This window comes from Mandrillus leucophaeus, unplaced genomic scaffold (assembly GCF_000951045.1).
Source record: "Mandrillus leucophaeus isolate KB7577 unplaced genomic scaffold, Mleu.le_1.0 Scaffold291, whole genome shotgun sequence".
Taxonomy (NCBI): Eukaryota; Metazoa; Chordata; class Mammalia; order Primates; family Cercopithecidae; genus Mandrillus; species Mandrillus leucophaeus.
The window spans coordinates 987,694-1,007,695 of NW_012103043.1; the positions used below are offsets into that span (position 1 = coordinate 987,694).

Consider the following 20,002-nt stretch of genomic DNA (forward strand, 5'->3'; position numbering starts at 1 on the left):
TTGCAGTGAGCCGAGATCGCGCCACTGCACTCCAGCCTGGGTGACACAGCGCGAGACTCCGTCTCAAAAAAAAAAAATAAATAAATAAATAAATAAATAAATAGGAAATCAATAACAGTAAGATAATGAAAATCTCCAAATATTTGGAAATTAAACAACACTCTTTTATATAATCAATGGGTTCAAGAGAAAGTCTCAAGGGAAATTAGAAAATATCTAAACAAAATACAAATGAAAACACAATATATCAAAACTTGTAGGATGCAGCTAAAACAGTGCTTACAAGGAAAGTTACAGCATTAAATATTTATATCGACAAGAAGAAAGGTCTCCAAATCAATGAATCAATGACCTGGTTTATGCCTTAAGATAACAGAAAAAGAGGAACAAAATAAGCCCAAAGCAAGCACAAGGAAGGAAATAAGATTAGAGCAGAAATAAATGTTTTAAAGAAGAGTAAAACAAATGAGAAAATAAAGTAAGAGGTTGGTTCTTTAAAAAGATCAATAAAATTGATAAATTTCTAGCTGAAATGGCAACAATAAAAAGAGAAAAGAGACAAGTTATAATAATTAAAGAAGGGTGATCACTACAGACACCAGAAACATTAAAAGGATAAGAAGGAGATACCATGAACAACTCAAATAAATTCGAGCTAAATAAACCTAGCTGAAATGAAAGTTGAAAGACACAGACTAGGTGAAGAAAGAGATGACCTGAATAGTCCTATATCAATTAAAGGAATCACAGTTTTAGTTTAAACCCTTGTAGGAAAAAAAAAAATCAAAACTCCAGCCCACATGACTTTACTGGCAAATTCTACCAAACATTTAAAGAAGAAATAACACTATTCTACATAATTTTTTCCCAGAAAACAGAAAAAGAGAGAACATTTCCCAACTAGTTTGATGAGGCTAGCACTACCCCAATACCAAAACCAGACAAAGGTAGTAGAAAGAGAAGAAAACGGCAAACAAATATATTTCATGAATACAGACATACAAATCCTCAAACAAAATAATAGCTTGCTGCTTAAGTCTCAAGTTGGGGAGGAAAAAACAGCAAATCTAATCCAACAGTGTAGAAAAAGAATACACTGGAGCCAACTGGCATTTATCTCAGGAATGCAAAGCTGATTCAATATTCAAAAGTCATTCAATGTAAACTCTCATATTAACACTAAAGAAAAACCACAGGATCTTATCAGTTAATATAGAAAAGGCACTGGGCAGAATTCAACATCCATTCATGATTTTTAAAAAACCCTCAGAAAGCATAATCCATAAGATAAAAAACACAAATTCACCTTCTGCAAAATTAGAAACTTTTGCTCTTGAAAAGAGATTATTAAGAAAATGAAAAGGCAATTTATACAGATGGGGAAAAATATTTTCAAATCATGTATCTGGCAAATAATTTATATACCAAATATATAATTTTCAAAATCCACAAAGAAAACACACACACTCACAAAATAAAACATCTAAGAATGGGCAACAGATTTGAACAAACACTTCACCAAAGAAGATACGCAAATGGCAAATGAGGACATGAAAACATATTTAACATCTTTAGTCACTAGGAAAATGTAAATTAAAACCACAACAAAACGCCATTACATACTTATCAGAATGGCTAAAACAGAAAAGACTGACCATTCCACTTGCTGGAAAGCTTGTGAAGTAATTGAAACTCTCATACGCTGCTGATGGGATTATAAAATGGTACAACCCCTTGGGAACAAAGTTTGGTTATTTCTTTAAAAACCAGTCCCATACTGGAGACAACCCAAATGCCCATCAACAGCAGAACAGACAGAGGTATAGTGACACCTGGATATAGCCATCCTTGACAATGATAAAGTAGGAAGTACTGATACATGCTTTAATGTGAATAAATCTCAAAATAATCGTGTCAGGTGAAAGAAGCCAGAAAAAGAGAGTAAATTCTGTGATTCTATTTATGCAAAATTCTGGGAGATAGAAACTGACCTATAATGACAGAAAGCAGATTAGAGGGAACCTGGAGAAGAGAGGTGCAGGAAGGAGGAAGGGAGGGGCATGCAGAGAGGCAGGAAGAGACTTTAGGCACAGTGGGTATGTTCATTGTCTTGAGTGTGGAGATGGCGTCAGAGACGCTGCACTTGTCAAACTGTCCACTTGAAATATGTGCAGTTTATTGCATAGGCAATTTAATTGCACAATCTATTTTTGTGCTCATTAAAGGAAATGCAAGAGCAACTAAACAATCCAATTAAAAAGGCATAAAAGATTTGACCAAACACTCCACCTAAAAAGACATGCAAATAAGCACAAAAGGAAACTCAACATCATAGCCATTAAGGAAATGCAACTTAAACCCATAATGAAATACCACTACCTACCTATTAGAGTGGCTAAAATTCAGAAAAAAACTGACAAAACCAACAAAACCAAGTGCTGGCAATACTGTGGAGCAACTGGAACCCTCTTACACTATTGGTGAGAATGCAAAATGGTGCACATACTCTGGAAAACAGTATGGCAGTTTCTTACACATGCACACACACACACACACACACACATATATATATATATATATATATTTTTTTTTTTTTTTTGAGACAGAGTCTTGCTCAGTCTCCAGGCTGGAGTGCAGTGGCATAATCTTAGCTCACTGCAAACTCCATCTCCCAGGTTCAAATGATTCCCCTGCCTCAGCCTCCCAGATAGCTAGATTACAGGCGTACACCACCACACCCAGCTAATTTTTGTATTTTTGGTAGAGATGGGGTTTCACCATGTTGGCCAGGATGGTCTTGATCTCATGACCTCGTGATCCACCCGCCTCAGCCTCCCAAAGTGCTGGGATTACAGGCGTGAGCCACTGTGCCCGGCACAGGTTCTTATAAAATTAAATATGCATTAACATGTTGCCCAACAATTCTACTCCTAGATATGTATTCTAGAGAAGTGAAAACTTATATGCAAACAAAAACCTGTACGTGAATGTTTATAGTAGCTATAACTAACCACCCAAAACAGAAATGTGTGAAACATATAATCGCCTAAAACAGAAAATAACCCAAATGACTATCTATGGATGAATGGAATACTATTCTGCAACAGAAAGGAGCAAACTATTGATAAATGCAACAATGTGGGTGAATCTCCAAAGAACTGAGTAAAAGGCTACATACTATTTATATGGCATTCTGGAAAAGGCAAAAGTATAGGTACAGAGGACAGATCAGTGGCTGGCATGGGTCAGGAGGAGGGGGAGGGGATCACTGTCAAAGGACAGCAAAAGGCAGGGTTTTGAGAGAATGAACAGTTTTCTGTGTCCTGATAGGGGTGATGTTGACACAGACATGGATTAGGACTCACTGTAAGTGCACACAATCATGAAGATAATAACAATAATACAGTGGTTCCCCCTTATCTAGGGAGGATGATGAATGATGATGATGAAAACTAGGGGTACTTTTCAAGACCCCCAGTGGATGTCTAACACCATGAATAGTTCTGAACCCTATACATACCATGTTTTTCCCTATAGTGTATATATATATATACCTATGGTAAAGTTTAATTTAAAAATTAGAGCCAGGCACAGTGGCTCATGCCTCTAATCCCAGTACTTTGGGAGGCCAAGGCAGGAGGATCACCCAAGCCCAGGAGTTCAAGACCAGCCCTGTCTTGAACAAGGGAGACCCTGTGTCTGCAAAAAATAATTAGCTGGGGCCTGGTGCAATGGCTCACACCTGTAATCCCAGCACTTTGGGAGCCCGAGGCAGGCAGATCACCTGAGGTCAGTAGTTCAAGACCAGCCTGGCCAACATGGTGAAACCCTGTCTCCCAGACTAAAATACAAAAATTAGTCCAGGCGTGGTGGCAGGTGCCTGTAATCCCACCTGCTCAGGAGGCTGAGACAGGAGAATCACCTGAACCCGGGAGGTGGAGGTTGCAGTGAGCCAAGATCGCACCACTGCACTCCAGCCTAGGCAACAGAGAATCTGTCTCGATAATAATAATAATAATTAGCCGGGTGTATGTCTACTGCATGTCTGTAGTCCCAGCTACTCAGGAGGTTGAGGTGGGAGGATCACTTGAGCCTGTGGCGTTTGAGACTGCAGTGAGCTATGTTCACACCACTGCACTCCAGCCTAGGCAACAGAGCCAGACCTTGCCTCAAAAAAAAAAAAAAAAGTATACTGTGATAAAAGTTATGTGAATGTGGTCTCTCTCTTACAATATCCTGTTGTGCTGTACTCACCTATTTTCAGACCACAATTGACCATGGGTAACTGAAACCTCAGCAAAACTGTAGATGAGCGGGGAGCTAGTGTCATAATAAAATGCTCATGAGTCCACACTGAGGTAAAGAAATTACTAAATAAACAAATCTCCCAAACAGAAGAATTCCACTTTATGCAGACACTCTACCATCAAAGAGGAGTAGATAACTCCCAGCCCTTTAAGTGTGGGCTATGCAGTGACTCCCTTCCTAAGAGGATAGTACGGAAAGGAGGGAAAAAGAGCCACTTTACAGGGGAAACACCTGACAGACACCGCCTCCGCCAGGTGATAACACTCAGCATCAGCAGGGCCAGGTTATGCTGACCACACCTACCACGGACATGATGGAAAATCCAGGAATGGGCCGGGCCCATGGCTCACACCTCTAATCCCAGCACTTTGGGAGGTTGAGGCGGGTGGATCAACTTGAGGTCAGGAGTTCAAGGCCAGTCTGGCCAACACGGTGAAACGCTGTCTCTACTAAAAATACAAAAATTAGTCGGGTGTGGTGGCACGTGCCTGTCATCCCAGCTACTGGGGAGGCTGAGGCAGGAGAATCGCTTGAATCCAACAGGCAGAGATTGCAGTGAGCTGAGATTGCGCCATTGCATTTCAGCCTGGGCAAAGAAGCGAAACTCTGTCTCAAAAAAAAAGAAAAAAAGAAAAAAGAAAAAGAAAATCCATCCAGGAATGGCACTCGGCCTTTGTGCTTTTCTTCCTAAAACCCATAACCTCAGTCTAATCATGAGAAGAACACAAGAAATCCCTGTAGAGGAACATTTCACAAGAGGCTGACCAAGGCTCCTCAAAACTTAAGGTTATCATCAACAAGGAAAGTCTAAGAAGTGGTCATAGCCAGAGGAGCCTGGGAAGACAGGAGAGCAAACGCAGTGTGGGGTTCTGGATGGGATTCTGCAACAGAAAAGGACATTAGGGCAAATTCAGGAACCCTGGATGAAGCCTGGACTTCGGTCACTAACAATGCATCGATCCTAGTTCATTAGTCATGTGCAGAGCAAGATGCTGACAGGAAAGAGGGCTCAGAAATGCCTCCGTGCACAAGGTTCACACTCAACTGCTGCTCTTGGCCACAGTCTCACAGGTAATGTTTCAAATAAAATATATGGTACAAGATTCTTGTGCTATTTTTTCTTGTGTTACAGTTAATGGTATTTAATTTACTACTAATGTACTATGAAACCTCAATTCCTGTTTAAAGTTTCTGGCTTTGGAGTTAATTTCTATCTCTACTCAAGGTGACTTAAACAGACTTAATGAGCCTAGGCAACATAGCAAGACCCCCATCTCTACAAAAAAAAATTGTTTTTTAATTGGCCAGTTATGGTGGTGCCCGCCAATAGTCCCAGCTATCTTGGTGGCTGAGGCAGGAGGATCGCTTGAGCCCAGGAGATTAAGGGTGCAGTGAGCTATGATCACACTACTGCACTCCAGCCTAGGCTAAAGAGACCTGTCTCTAAAATAAACAAACAAAAAAACAGACTTGATGCCAATTTTTACATGCTTCTCCCATCCAAATAATTTACCATCTTATTTTTGCCCTAATATAAATTCATCAACAGTGCCCCCTCGTACAAGCTAGTACTATTCGGTTAAGCAAATGAGCTGATGACTTTTATGACCATCGTTACTTCCAGAAGGTGTCCTGTTTCTATGACAGTAGAGCAGCCAGCTGGGGAAAGAGCACTGACCTAACCACTGTTGCCCTGCACCAGCCCAGCCCACCTAATTTCTCTATGAAGTAGCACAGCCATTCTAGCAGGAAGATGTTGAATTGGCTGGTCCTTCAGGCCAGCAAGAACACGAAGCCAAGGCCATGAGGCCTGAGGCAGGCACACAGGTGGCTGGTGAATGGGCTCCCTCCCACCTCCTGCTCATCCGGCACCTCCCAGGCTATGCCTGGAACCAGAAAGGCGCTCCCTTGTCAGGCCTGTCCTGAGCAGAGACCTCAGTGTCATCCCCTGCCTTCCTGGTGAGGACAGACAGCAGTAAGGCCCAGAATCTCAGAACTGTCTCCTGCATTGCAGCCTCAGCCGGCAACCTTGACCTCCCAAAAAGCCTCACACACACCACTCCAAGAAGCTGCATCAGACACAGCGCCCCGGGCTGTCCAGGTCAGTTCACTGGCACACATCTCACTGCTGCTGCTTCAAATCAGGAAACTGAGGTCTAGGCACACCCTTCCCCATCTCTGAAATGCAGGGAGATCAGTGGGGAGTCAGTGGCGGCAGTCAGAGACTAGCCCCCAACAACCCTTCTCAGTCACTGATGTTGTCTGCCCACCGAGGCCTCGGGGGCCAGGGTTGTTTCCACGGCCTTGGCTCTTGGCCGGCCCAGTACGGGGGTGGGAGCAGCCTGGTGAGTGATGCCCAGGCCCCCAAGAGGTGGTCCTGCCATAAATAATGCCAAGGACACATCCCCCTCCAAGGGAGGCCAGACCTGCCAGGGAGGGCTGCATAAAAGCTGCACTCTAGCTACAAACAGGAAGGGATGAGCCTGCTCAGATGGTGAGGTCCCTATCCTGTTACCTGCCACTCACGGCCACAAAGGACCAGACACCCTCCCCGGGCCAAGGAAAACATGCTGCACCTCCCTGTTTGGACCTACGGCTACCAGGGCCAGCTGCTGGAGATACCAGGACTCTGCTGGTGTCACCTGGCCTGGGAAGGACCTGAGCAGCTCAAGCTGGCCACACACCAGCCACAGCCCTGGCCATGGCCCCCACCTGCCCACGCCCACTGCAGCCAGCTCCCTGTCCTGAGCGCGGGAAACAGGTCTGCCAACACTAACTCAAACTTCACAAAGAAACCATTTCTGGAATGGGGCTCCGTTTGGCGATTCGGAGTCAAAGGCGCACTTCATAGCTCCTTTCCAAATCCCGTGCATTGTCAGGCCCTGTTCCCCTTTGAAGCCTCGCTGAGTGATTGAAGCGTCTACTTTCTGAGGGGCAGATAGCACCGGGCTGGTAATCTGACTCTAAGCCACGGGATAAAGGTAGTTTGTTTCCTCTCAGCCCGTCTGTCAACACCTCCTCAGTAATTAGCCCTAATTATTACAGAGGGCCAGCCTCCCATTCGGTTATTAAATCAGAAATAGTATCACGGCTGGGCATCTGTCAACGCCCCGACTGGCGACCTTCGATTCATTGAATCCTCTGTCAGTATCCGCCTTTGGAAGCGCCCAGGCGGGCAGGGAGGCAGCGGCTTCAAAGATGCAGATCCCAGGAAGAATTCCAGGGAGGCAGGTAGGCAGGGAGGGCCGGTGCCCAGCAGCCTGATGGCGAGGGGGAGCCAGGCACCACCCCCTGGGCAGCAATACACAGCCCAACCCCAGCCATTTCCCACCTCCCAGGGCTGACCGACGTCAGTCTCTTTGTGGCGGGGAATAAGGTATGCCCCCAAGAACTCCTTCCCTTGGAGAAGAAAGCACCTCCGGGCCTGCATCAGGCACATCCGTCTCAGGGAGTGGCCTTGACTGACAGCTTGGCCTGAGGCCCAGCAAAGCCCTGCACCATTTCAGTGCAGAAAGGGGAATCCGAGCCCTGGCTGCCCAGAGCACTGGAAAGCTGGCAAATCTGCAAAGCAGAACTCAGATTCCAGCCGTAGACACGATTTCCACAGTGGAGCCAAGAGTGCTTCAGTCCTGTAGGCCCCGAGGAAGGACAGCCACCAGTCTCCCTTCTGGGTCTGGGTCTCTTCTCCATCCTAGAGAAATGGCCACATGCTCTGCCACAGGGGCCTTCTGCTCTGGCAAAGCACCTCCACCCTGCTCCCCCAGGGAACGGCTGCCCCCCAGCAAGATTCACAGCCTCAGGCCAGGGGCTGGCGCTGACTTCACCTCAGTTGGGGCAGTGGCCCACGTCCCCCAGGGCTGGCCACCAGCACTTCTCCAGAGGCTGAGACCCACAGTGCCCCACCCGGGGCTTCTGGCCTGCAGTGAGCCAGGTGGGGCCCAGCACGGTGCCTACACGCTGAAGCCCACCAGGTCTGTGGTGCCCCTTCCAGACAGGCCCTGCATGTGAGGGAGGGTCCCAGAGATCAGTCACTTGTGCTGGGGACACGGCCCAAGGGGCGTGATTCGCTCCCGAGCAGAGGTAAGCAAGTTCCTCTCAACAGCCCACTGCCTGTTCTCCCCAAGGCACTGCCAGTGCCTGCTGGGTGCTCTGCCAGCACTTTGGGTCCTCGTGGCCACCAACCACCACGCTGGCAGGGCCAGGCCCCACTCGGCAGGGGGAGTGGGTCTCATGGAAACAAGGACATGGGTTAGTTTTCTTCCTTGGGGATGCCTGGAAGCCTCATGGCTGGAGCATGAGTGACCTGCTGGCCGGCCCCACAGTCAGCGGGGGCGCCAGGCAGACGCTGAGGCTGCAAGTCAGACTTCTCCTTCGCACTGGGATACGCGCTGCCTCAGCTGAGCCAAGAGGAAATGCCAGAGTGAGGAGCCACCAGGCTGCAGAGGCAGGCAGGATGGGCAGGCGGGGTCTCTCTGTGAGCAGGCATCTCTCGCTGTGGCTGGGGATGTCCGTCGCCCCAGGAGCAGGTCCCAGGAGCCTGGCAAGATGGCAGGAAGGAAGCCTGACTCGGGCATTTTTAGCCAGCCTGCCCTAGGCACTTACGGGCAGAGGCAGGAACCCAGCCAGCAGAGGGGACCGGCCTTTTTGCCCCGGGTGAACACACGGAAAAGCTTGCTGCTTTACGGGAAGCATGATATTCCCATGCACCAGTCCGGCCTCTGCTCAGAGGCCTGGTTCATGTAGGCCAGCTGCCGGTCCCGTCAGGGAGAGAGACAACACTCACAGAGGGTGCAGGATGGGGACCAATCCCCCGGGGCTGGTGCCACTGGCCTAGGGGATGGGGACGTGCCCTGGGAACTTGGTCGGAGTTGGAGGAGGGTGCCTGAGCACGCTGGGGCTGACACTTTCTGACAGGGACTTGCCTGTGTGGCTCCTCCTGTGGTGGAGGCCACCTTGGGTAGAAAGGGGAAGTCCCCTAACACACACAGGTGATGGTGTGGCCAGGTGTATGTCTCATCAACTCCCGACCACCCAGCTGTGTGCAGTCAACTGTGCACATGCTTACACATGCATGCCAGCAATGTGCTTGCCACACCCACATCCACAGACACGCGAATGAGGACAGAGGCCAGCCTCCCACTCGCTCTGCCCCGTGGGTACTGCGTGTGGACCCCTCACTGAGGGGTCCCCCATGCACAGCCTGTGATGAAGAGTCCTAGCTCCACAACCCACAAACACTCCCCAGTCCCCTGCACTGTTCAAACACACAGGTAAGGTGGGCAGCGCCGGCACAGCAGGGGGCACGGGAGTCAGATGTCCTCTGCACCCAGCTGGCAGCTCCGCCAATGGGGACACAGAAGAATGTGGCAAGTGCATGAGCACCCACCACCCACAGGCCCCAGGCCTGTGATGGGGGGTCCGTGAGGCCAGGAGGAAAGGAGCAGGCCAATGAGAGCACCCCACAGGCCTGGAATCTTCCCTGGCCAGCCCCACCCACCACGTCCCTGTAACAGAGATGATGTAGCCCAAAGAAAAACTAAGGGAGCAACGGGCCCTGCCGTCCTGGAGAGGCTGTGCAGTGACACAGCACCCCCAAGGCCTGCACCAGGAGAGTGTGAGCACTGCTGGGGCTGGGCAAGGGCCACGACACCATCATCTCTGCCTCTGCATTTGTGATCCAATGTGTTTTCAAACTTGCCAAGACAACTGGAAGAATGGGGGCATGGAGGGCTTCCCTATGAGATAATCAAGACTTAAAAGCTAGAATAACTAGTAAGGGACAGATCAGACCAGAGAGCAGGCAGGTAGGCTAGGCACGGCCCATGGGTGGCTGCGGCCAGGCTGAGTTGCTGCAGCCAGCAGCTGATGCTGAGGCAGGCTCGTGCCCTATGGAAAAAGGTGAAATGGGATCCCCTGTCGGTCAGGACATAATAGGTTATGCTGTGGAAAACACAAGCCCCAAACTCAGTGGCTTCACACATCAAAAATTTATTTCTTGCTCATATTACATGTGCATCGCGGTCGGCAGAGGGGCTCTGCTCGTCACAGGCTCTCGAGGATGACAACAGACCCCTCCCTTCCGCCAGTTACACTTACAGGTGGACTCATGGTTGAATGTCAAAGGCAGAAAGTTACAACCTGGGAATACAGGATAATGCCTTTGTCCCCCCAGGCAGGGAAAGATTTCTTAAGTGAGAAACAGCATCCCATACAGCACAACTGGGCACTGCCCACCCAAGAGCCAAGGCTTGGCCATCCCCACTCCTCAGTATGGGCCCCAGAACCCGGGGCCTGGGGTACTCTGCACACAGGCATGTGGAGACCATGGAAGCCTGACCAAGATAGCGCTGCCAGGAACAGCAAAGACAAAATCAAAGAAGCCTATCTGGGGCACTGCTGTGGGCGGAACTATGTCCCTTCAATATTCTTAAGTTCGAGTCCTAACCCCTAGTACTTAACATTTGAAGACAGGGTCTTTATTTTTTTTTATGTTTTGAGACCAAGTCTCGCTCTGTCGCCCAGGCTGGAGTGCAGTGGTGAGATCTCGGCTCACTGCAAGCTCCGCCTCCCGGGTTCACGCCATTCTCCTGCCTCAGGCACCCAAGTAGCTGGGACTATAGGCGCCCGCCACCACACCCGGCTAATTTTTTTTTTTTTTTGTATTTTTAGTAGAGACGGGGTTTCACCATGTTAGCCAGGACAGTCTCAGTCTCCTGACCTTATGATCCACCTGCCTCGGCCTCCCAAAGTGCTGGGATTACAGTGAAGACGGGGTCTTTAAAGAGGTGATTCAGGGTTAAATGAGGTCATGAGCGTGGGCCCTGATCCAATAGACTAGTGACCTTATGAGCGATTAGGACACAGACACAGGCAGGGACATGGCAAGAAGGTGGCTATCTGCAGGCCAAGGAGCAAGGCCTCAGGAGAAACCAACGCTGCCCACACCTTGATCTCAGGCTTCTGGCTCCAGAATCACGAGGAAATGTCTGTTGTTTAAGACTCCCCGCTAAAAAAGCTGGGGTGGTCCTTTGTTGGGCAGCCCCAGCAGACAAACAGGTATCTTGCCCTGGGATGGATGCAGGCCCCTCCCATCCTCCCATCCTCAGCAGCACCAACCAGCCCCACGCTGGGTGGCTGCTCGTACTTCTCCATACTGAGCACCCTAGCCCACAGGATGATCAGCCGCTTCCATCCTACAGAACTCAGGTGTGGCTCTGTGGCTTCCTCTGGCCAGGGAAATGGAAGTGGGGTGACACACATTACTTGTGGCCTGCTGTGGCTTTTCCCCTGCCTCAGTGAGCATGGAGAAATACATCCAGGTAGGCTCTCGTCAGCACAGGTCTGACAGGCCCCAGCCATAGTGGCACACAGGTGTGAGCAAGAAATAAGCAGAGCCAACCATAGCGGCACTGTTGGAGATCTTTGTTACTGCAGCACAATCTGGCTCATGCTGACTGATCCTGCAGGGTAACAGCTTTATTTGCCTTGCTCCTTTATTGCTGGATCTTTGGGCTTTTCCAGTTCTGCTGTTCAAAAAATAGTGACACCCATGAGGTGGACATCAGACGGCCCAGACCCCAGCCAAGGCACTGTATGGGTACCATTCTCATTCAACCCTACCACCCACCCCATGAGGAAAAACTGTGGTCACAGCTCAAAAAGGTCAGGGAAAAACGCTCAGCTTGTGAAGGGAGAGGAGAAGGCAAGGCCACCCTCCAGTCCCTGTGTTTTTTTTTGTTTTTTTTGAGACAGAGTCTTGCTCTGTCACCCAGGCTGGAATGCAGTGGCCGGATCTCAGCTCACTGTAAGCTCCGCCTCCTGGGTTTACGCCATTCTCCTGCCTCAGCCTCCTGAGCAGCTGGGACTACAGGCACCCGCCACCTCGCCCGGCTAGTTTTTGTATTTTTTAGTAGGGACGGGGTTTCACCGTGTTAGCCAGGATGGCCTCGATCTCCTGACCTCGTGATCCGCCCGTCTCGACCTCCCAAAGTGCTGGGATTACAGGCTTGAGCCACCGCACCCGGCCTCCAGTCCCTGTTCTAAACCCCCATGTAGTGGCACCAAACCATGACTATCCCTGACAAGAGTCTTCATGCACCAAGTAGTCACAGAATGTGTGTGCCTAGAATTGTTATGTGGTCAAACTGTAATATTGTATACTCCCACTAATAGTATAGAAGGCCCAGTTCTCCATACCTCCACAACCCTGGGCATCCAAAACTTTTAAAATCCTGGAATCACAGGCAAAAAAAAAATTCACCCATATTTCCCTCTAGTCCTTTTATAATTTTAACATTGAAATCTTTAATCTGGAATATATACTGGCATAAAGAGGGAGGCACATACATGGCTTCACTATTTTCCAGAGGGCCAACTGCTTTTACTGAATAATCCATTTTACCCTCATTAATTGGAAACACCTCTAGCATGTACTATATTTCCATATTTATTCAGCCCTGTTTCAAAGTTCTCTATTCTCTGCTCATCTGTCCACAACATCTAAGTGCTTTAACTATTGTGGCTTTATAAAATATTCCAATATCCCATAGGACCTTATCCTTACGACTTCCTATTTTAAACTTTTCCTTGGAGACAGGTACTTTAAACACCATCTCAGAGGACCCATCATATCCCATCTTCAGGAAATACAATCTCTGGGTATTTCCAAGGGAAGTGAGGGACAGACACCATGATTGGAAAGCAGAGCCAGCACCAAGGCCTGTCCCTGAGCACGTCCAGCAAACCCCGCCAGGCTCTGCGGCTCCTGAGCACCTGCCTTCGGGTCTGCCAGTGTGTGGGGGCCAGGAGACAAAAAACAATCCCGGGAGAGTGCCTCCTCTCCTGGCTCTTGGTGCACCTCCTTCCCCAAGGAGCAGGAAAGCAGCTTGGTCATCATGTCTGAAACCAGGTGCTGCAGCAGCTGGCAACAAAGCCACTCTGAAAGGGGCTGTGTGCACTGCCTGTCTGGAAGGCTGTGCCAGAGTCCATCCTTGCCTCCACCCTACCTGTGCAGGAAACCTGGACGTCATCACTTCGAGACCCTGCCTCCCTTTCTGGGGAAAGTCCAACCACAATAAACAGGACCCGTTTTAATTAAAAACCAGGTCACCTGAACTCTCCCGTGGACTCTCACACCTCCCCCGCTGGATGCTGCGTGACTGGCCCGCAGACACATGGCAGACCGTAACTCACACATGCCCAGAAGTTGCCTGGGTCCCAAGGGCAGAAAAGGCCCAAACCCCAGTGGGACAGGGTTCAGAAGAGAAGGCACCAATCTCAAGCTGAAGGATCCACTTCAGGTCCACTAAAGGGAGATGGGGAAGGTGGCCTGTCCAGAAGCCTGTGGGACAGGGTAAGGGTCAGCTGGGTGACTAGGCTGTCCATCCTAGAGAGCAACTCCGGGTTCTACTGCCAGACCCACAGGCAATCCAGGCCACAGTGCACCAGAGGCAGGCATCGGGGAGCAGTCTGACCCGACCCACAAAAGGGTGACTGGGGCCTGAGCCATCAGATGGAGGGCAGCTGTGTGACCTGGCACAGAAGCATGGGGCTGGGCCAGGATGTCCAGGGACTTCCCACATCTGACCAGAATCAAGACTGAACGTGGGTTTCTTCTGCCAGCTCACTTCCTTTGCTACCAGGGCTATACCCCCTTTCTAAAAATAGCTTCCCACCTATTTCCAAGGTTTCCAGTTGTTTTATCTACAAGGTATCTGTGCCCTGAAATTACTCACACATAAAACCATCTGAACCCAGAGCCTTTTTTAGTGATAGTTACCATAAAATAATCCCAACAATTTCTATTTTTCTAAATAAGTTTTTTTTGTGTGTGTGTGAGATAGAGTTGCACTCTTATTGCCCAGGCTGCAGTGTAATGGCGTGATCTTGACTCATCACAACCTCTGCCTCCTGGGTTCAAGCGATTCTCCTGCCTCAGTCTCCCAAGCAGCTGAGATTACAGGCATGCACCACCACACTTGGCTAATTTTGTATTTTTTAGTAGAGACAGGTTTCTCCATGTTGGTCAGGCTGGTCTTGAACTCCTGACCTCAGGTGATCCACCTACCGCGGCCTCCCAAAGTGCTGGGATTACAGGTATGAGCCACTGCTCCTGGCCAGTTTCTGAGTAAGTTTAACCAGATACTTGCTAATTAGTTTTTTCTAAAATAGTTGGCTGTATTTCCAATTCACATTTCTGCTTTTTCTTCCAACTTTTCAGGAAGGTGTTTTGTTGTTTTCACAACTGTAAAACGGAAAGGGACTTGAACTTCTTGTCCAAGCACCAGAGTGGAACACACTGCACACACTGGGCGGCTGTACCTGCCCATCCTGTGGTAAACGGCTCCAGGGGCTTCCAAGCTCAGCTTCCACTAGAAAACCCCTCCTTGTGTGGAACAGGTCTTTCTTCATTCCAACCCTCTGGGCCTGGGGCCTCACAGCTCTGGACTGCTGCCTGGTCCTCACTTCACCTCCAGCTCTCGGAAGTCAGTTCTCCACCTGCAGAGCCACCCACCCCCACCTACTCAGCCCCAGCTCCTTCGATCAGACCCTTGGACCCTCAAAGCCCCTGCTAGAAACCACACCTGCAACGCTGACCTGGAATGCTCAAGGCCAGGCCTCTAATCCTGAGAGAATGGGAAACAAAGACTCGCTGGTAGGCAGCCACTGCACCACAGGCTCAGCCAGTAATCCAACACATGTTTAATGAGCACCAATTGTATACCAGACCACAGAGCTGACTAAGACAGAGCCCCTGTCCTGGAAGGTCACAGTCCGCCAGGAGGGAGATCCGAGTCATTTACATCACTGGGGCTTCAGTGCTGAATCGACCATGCATGCGAGTGCGGAGTGCGCAGGGGACAGCAGCACAGCAGCGGGGAAGAGGAGCCTGCTTCAGAACACCAGGCCCGACTACTACAGCGTTAACACACAAAGGGGGAATGCCTGCAGCTGAGCCTGGCAAGGGGCTTGCATCCTATCTTCCTGCATCCAAACCTCCCAGTTGCCCAGGACTGCTGGTAAACAAACCCACAGGAAACATCATTCTCTGCCAAGATGCTATCCCACTCATGCAGCAGAATCAAAGTGACTACTTCCTCCAGGCAGCCTTCCTCACATTCCAGCTGGGACAGAAATCACAGGGAGCAGAGAGGGTGGGGTTAGGGGGACAGACACAGAAACCTCATTCAGAAACCAGGTCCCAACAGGACAGACGTGGCAGACCCAGTTCAGTCCCAGCCAGTGTGGAAGACACCAAGGGGGGTGTTTTATGGGGGTGGAGGTGACAAAGATGACGCAAGTATCTGCTGAGAGTTGCCCTACAAAACGACCCCCTCGTGGGAGCAGGCCTGGGTGGGACGGCACTCCCAGGAGATGGGCAGGGATGCAGCCGAGAGCAGGCAGGAGCAGGGAAAGGGTACAGGGTGGAGGTCAAGCTCTGCTGGAGTAGGGGGAGCTGGTTCTGCTCAGCGCAGAGTCCAAAACAAGAGCATCTTGCCCAGCTATGGGGTCTGAAGTCATCTGGGGACACCACTCTGCTTTGACTGGGGACTATGGGGCTCCTGAGCCACACAGGCCACTTCATCACGAGGGGCACCATTGTTCCCGCCTGGGCTGTGCTCAGAACCCAGGAGAAAGTGGTGGCTCTCCTGGGGTCTCCAGGGCCCCCACCACCTACTGTGGGGTACCTAAGGACACCTCCTGGTCTCCCTCTGTCTCCAAAACCTCCTCCTCTGTTTTCTGGGGTTTTGGACCCCCTGGATGAGCGGGGTCTGGTCTCTGGGCAGGAGGATTAGCTGACTCCGACAGTCTAGGTTCAGGTGTGGGGGCTGCCTCCTCTGGCTGGGAAGAGGCTGGTTCCACGGGACCAGGCTTGGAGCTACATGCAGAACTGGCCAGAACTGGGGGCTCCTTGGGCCCAGGAGTGCTCTCCTTGGTCAGCTGCTGCTCGAGCAGAGCACTTCTGGATATAGAGTTGGACCCAGACACAGCAGGGGTGGCCATGGCGGCTGGTAAAAACCTGGGGGCAGTACCCATGTCGAGTGCCAGGCCCTCTAAGAACCTAGCTAAGTATTGCCTCACCACAGGCAGCTGAGGGGCCACTGGCAGCCGGCTGGAGGGCAGAGGCAGGGGACAGGGAACCACGGCGTGGTACTCAGCAAAACTGTTCGGGTCTTGAACAACTTCCTTGAGATCCTGGCAGAAGAGCTCGTAATCGTCAGGCAGGGGCAGGTCCCCATCAAGGTAGGGGGCTGCCCAGGCCCGGGCTCGGCCTGTCAGGCGCCTGAGGATCTCGCAGACACGGCTGATGTTGTCCTGATATTGCTCAAAGCGGAAGGACATGTAATCTCCCAGTTGGGCCAAGAAGCGGTCCAGTAGCCACGGGGAGCCATCAAAGGTGCCTGGGTCTGAGCCTGGCACCCAGCAGAAGTCCACCCTGTGGGGTCGGGAGCCGGGCAAGCGCCCAGCTAGGGGACCCCTTTCTGCAGGTTTACCGCCACGAGCGCCACTAGCTGTGCTCTTCTGCTCCATGGTTGTTCGCACACACACGGGGTCCCCGCAGCAGGGCCGCTCAATCCAGGGATCCACAAGGGGGGTGTATGCCACCCCAGGAGACGCCTGGTCCATCTGCTGCCATGGGTGTGCGTTGGCATAATTGGCGGCTGCCCAGATGGGAATGCGAGGGCCCTGCTGACGGCACCGGCCACGAGGCATGTCGGGCGCAGAGGGCAGAAGAGAGGAGAGCCAGCACTGCGCGGGGGGGGCGGGAGGTGGGGCGGCGTGGACAGACGTGGCTTGCACGACACAACAGGACAGGGATGGCTGAACAGGGCGTGGTAGACCCGCACTGGTCCAGGCAAGTGCTGAGGATCAGGGAGCTGACACCTGCAGCCTCAGGAGAGCTGAGAAGAGCTGAGGGACTGTCAGTCGCAGGCCATCATCCGAGGCAATCTGTCCAAAGACAAGGTGGGGGAGAGCAGGAACTAGGCCTAACCATCACCCACTGAACTGGTGGGAAGAGGCAGCAAGCGGGCAACCCTCTGGTACCCAACTAGGAGCTCTGAGTGGAAGGAGGTGCCCAGGGGGCTGGCCTGGGAGGTCTGAGAAGGTGGGCAAATGCTGCCTATGACATTGCAAGGGCAAGGTAGAATGACAGACGCTGTCAATTTCAGAAGAAAAGGGGCCAGATCAGAACTGTCAGGGAATTTCAGGATAGCAATAGTAGCAACCTTTCACCGAGTGCCCCACTTGCGCCACCTCCCCAAAATGAAGTTGGTACTAGTATTGTCTTTGGGGCACACAGTGGTGAAGTAACTTATCTGCAGTCACACACCAACCCATAAGTGGTGGAAGCAGCAGAAACTGGCTGGAGAGATCACAGGCTTAACCACTATACAGCACGCATATTATAAACTACGTTTGTCAGGCCAGGCGCAGTGGCTCAAGCCTGTAATTCCAGCACTTTGGAAGGCCGAGACGGGCGGATCACGAGGTCAGGAGATCGAGACCATCCTGGCTAACATGGTGAAACCCCGTCTCTACTAAAAAATACCAAAAACTAGCTGGGCAAGGTGGCGGGCGCCTGTAGTCCCAGCTACTCGGGAGGCTGAGGCAGGAGAATGGCCTAAACCTAGGAGGCGGAGCTTGCAGCGAGCTGAGAGATCCGGCCACTGCACTCCAGCCCGGGCGACAGAGCAAGACTCTGTCTCAAAAAAAAAAAACAAAAAAAAACAAAACTACATTTGTCTGCTGAGTAGGCTCTAGCCACCCCAAAACTCTGAACAATGCACAGACCGCGTCATTAGGCTCTTTTACATCCCAGCACCAGGCACACAGCAGGTCCTACCTGCATCCCCGACAGCAGCAGTGAGCCTGCTATTATCTGCTCCCTCCTGACCCCACATGCTTTCCAAATTCACCTCTCACAACTGAGTGCCACCTGCAGGCAATGCCACCCCCACCCCCAAACGCCACCTTTCCACAGTCCCCATTCCAGCCACAGCAGAGTATCCCAGCCCCCCACTGTAAAATCCTGGAACCCCACTTGCTGTGTCTGCTCCCACAACTCCAGTCACCTGTGCCCAGGGTCTGGGGAGTCCCAGTCTGATGGCTGGACCTGCCCCGCCTTCTCCACGCAGCAGTTACCTAGGAAGCTCCACAGCCAGCAGCCAGTTCTATTCCAGTGCAAGGAGCCCTCCCCTGGGGCGCTCACACTCTCCAGCCTAACTCTATCCAGCCCCCTCCCCAGTCTCTCTGCAAACGGAGGCCCACTCACGACCTCCATGAAACTCTCTGCTTCACCCCGCACACTAACTGTACTGGCTCACTGGGAGCACAGGGCCTGCACACACCTTCATCCCAGATCTCCTATCCGCTGGCCATTCCCCCTCAGGGTGAGTTCCTCCAAGGACCTCCCAGGGTGGCCTGCAGCACTAGAACCTGCCAGGGCCACTGGCCCTACCTCCACCACCCAAACACTCTGGAACCCCTCAGGTCTCACACCCCTCTGGGGGGGGTCTTTACCTGAAAGCCCAGCCCATGACCCTGGCTTCCCATCTTACTGCAGGATTATACTAAGGCCTGGGGGCAGCAAACCCACAGGACAGCACGTGAGTCCAGTACACTGACTGAAAAAGCAGTAACAGGCCCGATCCAGGGCCCAGCTCCTACCACCAGCCAAGGTTAGGTATCCAGATTGCCCACAATGACCACACCCCATGCCCAGGAGTCGCAGTGTGCTACCCAGATCTCTGCCTTCCCTTCTTCCCAGCCCCCACCATGCCCACTCACCTGCGCACCTGTGTCCCCTGCAGTCTGGGAGAAGGCTTCCCTGCACCAGCCAGCCCGGCGTGCTTCGGGCCTGAGCTTTCCTAACCCTGGGCCCCACTCTCACCATTTTGAGAACCTTAGCACTCCCACGCCTATCAGTCTGTTGTTCCCCCTACTTTTCTCCCCACACTGCCTGGCACAGAAGACTTTCGGCCCTTCTGGACTGGTCAGCACTATCCTAAAGGGGTAGGTACCACGGCGCATGTGTAGGCAGCACAAGGCCAAAGGCAGCACCTGGGAAAGCTGGGACGTTCTCTGATCTGGGGAGACCCAGGGGCCCCAAGAACAAAACCTGCCCAAAGCCTTAAAGCAAGCTGAGTGCAAACGACTGCACCGCCCGCCCCCCAGCAACCGCCATGCAGGAAATACGAGCTCACAAGGCCCACGGCAATAAGAAGCCCACCCACCTGCGGCTACGCGAAGCGCCCGCGAAGAGGGTCCAGGGATCCGTAGCTAGACACCGGGGGACGGGCCTCCCTCCGAGGGCGAGAGTCCAAGCGCCACCTAGAAAGTGGAGAACGAGATCGGCCGCCGTGAGGCCAGGCAAGGCGCGGGCGCGACCTCCCGAGACTGCGAGAATGGCCCGAATGTCTCCAGGTGTCCCCACAAACCCCCGGCGCGGACCGAGAAACTGAGGCCCGCAGACCGAAGACACTGCGACCCAGGCTGGGGCTCCGAGTGCCCCTCCGCGGATCAGAAGTCGGGAAAAGACGGAGGGGCGTAGCTCCAGGCCCGCGCGCACAGAGTTCCAAGCCGGCCGCCCGGGCTCCCGCCTCCACACTGACCCTCCTGGAGCAGTCGGCGACGCCTGCTCCGAGCTGCGCCGTGCGGCCACAGTCCCCATTCCAGCCACAGCAGAGTATCC

The 20,002-nt window shown here is 51.8% G+C and overlaps 2 protein-coding genes across 5 annotated transcripts in view; both read right to left on the reverse strand.

Moving 5' to 3' along the window:
* Positions 1–19,969, reverse strand: part of GNB1L (guanine nucleotide binding protein (G protein), beta polypeptide 1-like) — a 67,505-nt gene extending 47,536 nt beyond the window's left edge. Inside the window, exons 1-2 of one of the 2 annotated variants that reach the window (XM_011986021.1) lie at positions 19,923–19,969; positions 19,545–19,641 (exon numbers count right to left, since the gene is read on the reverse strand). The gene's annotated coding sequence lies outside the window, so the exon portion shown is untranslated. The other variant, XM_011986022.1, reaches the window with a different exon arrangement.
* Positions 14,143–19,969, reverse strand: LOC105543864 (chromosome unknown open reading frame, human C22orf29). 3 transcript variants are annotated; one of them, XM_011986018.1, is made up of 3 exons: positions 19,923–19,969; positions 19,545–19,641; positions 14,143–17,259 (listed from the first exon to the last, which is right to left on the reverse strand). In XM_011986018.1, exon 3 carries the CDS (start codon positions 17,020–17,022, stop codon positions 15,982–15,984), a length of 1,041 nt encoding a protein of 346 aa, XP_011841408.1. In that variant the 5' UTR covers positions 17,023–17,259; positions 19,545–19,641; positions 19,923–19,969; the 3' UTR covers positions 14,143–15,981. The 3 variants fall into 3 exon arrangements, with proteins under 3 accessions (XP_011841408.1, XP_011841410.1, XP_011841409.1); XM_011986020.1 differs by having other exon boundaries at positions 19,784–19,951; XM_011986019.1 differs by having other exon boundaries at positions 19,762–19,946.
* Positions 19,970–20,002: the final 33 nt, after the last annotated feature.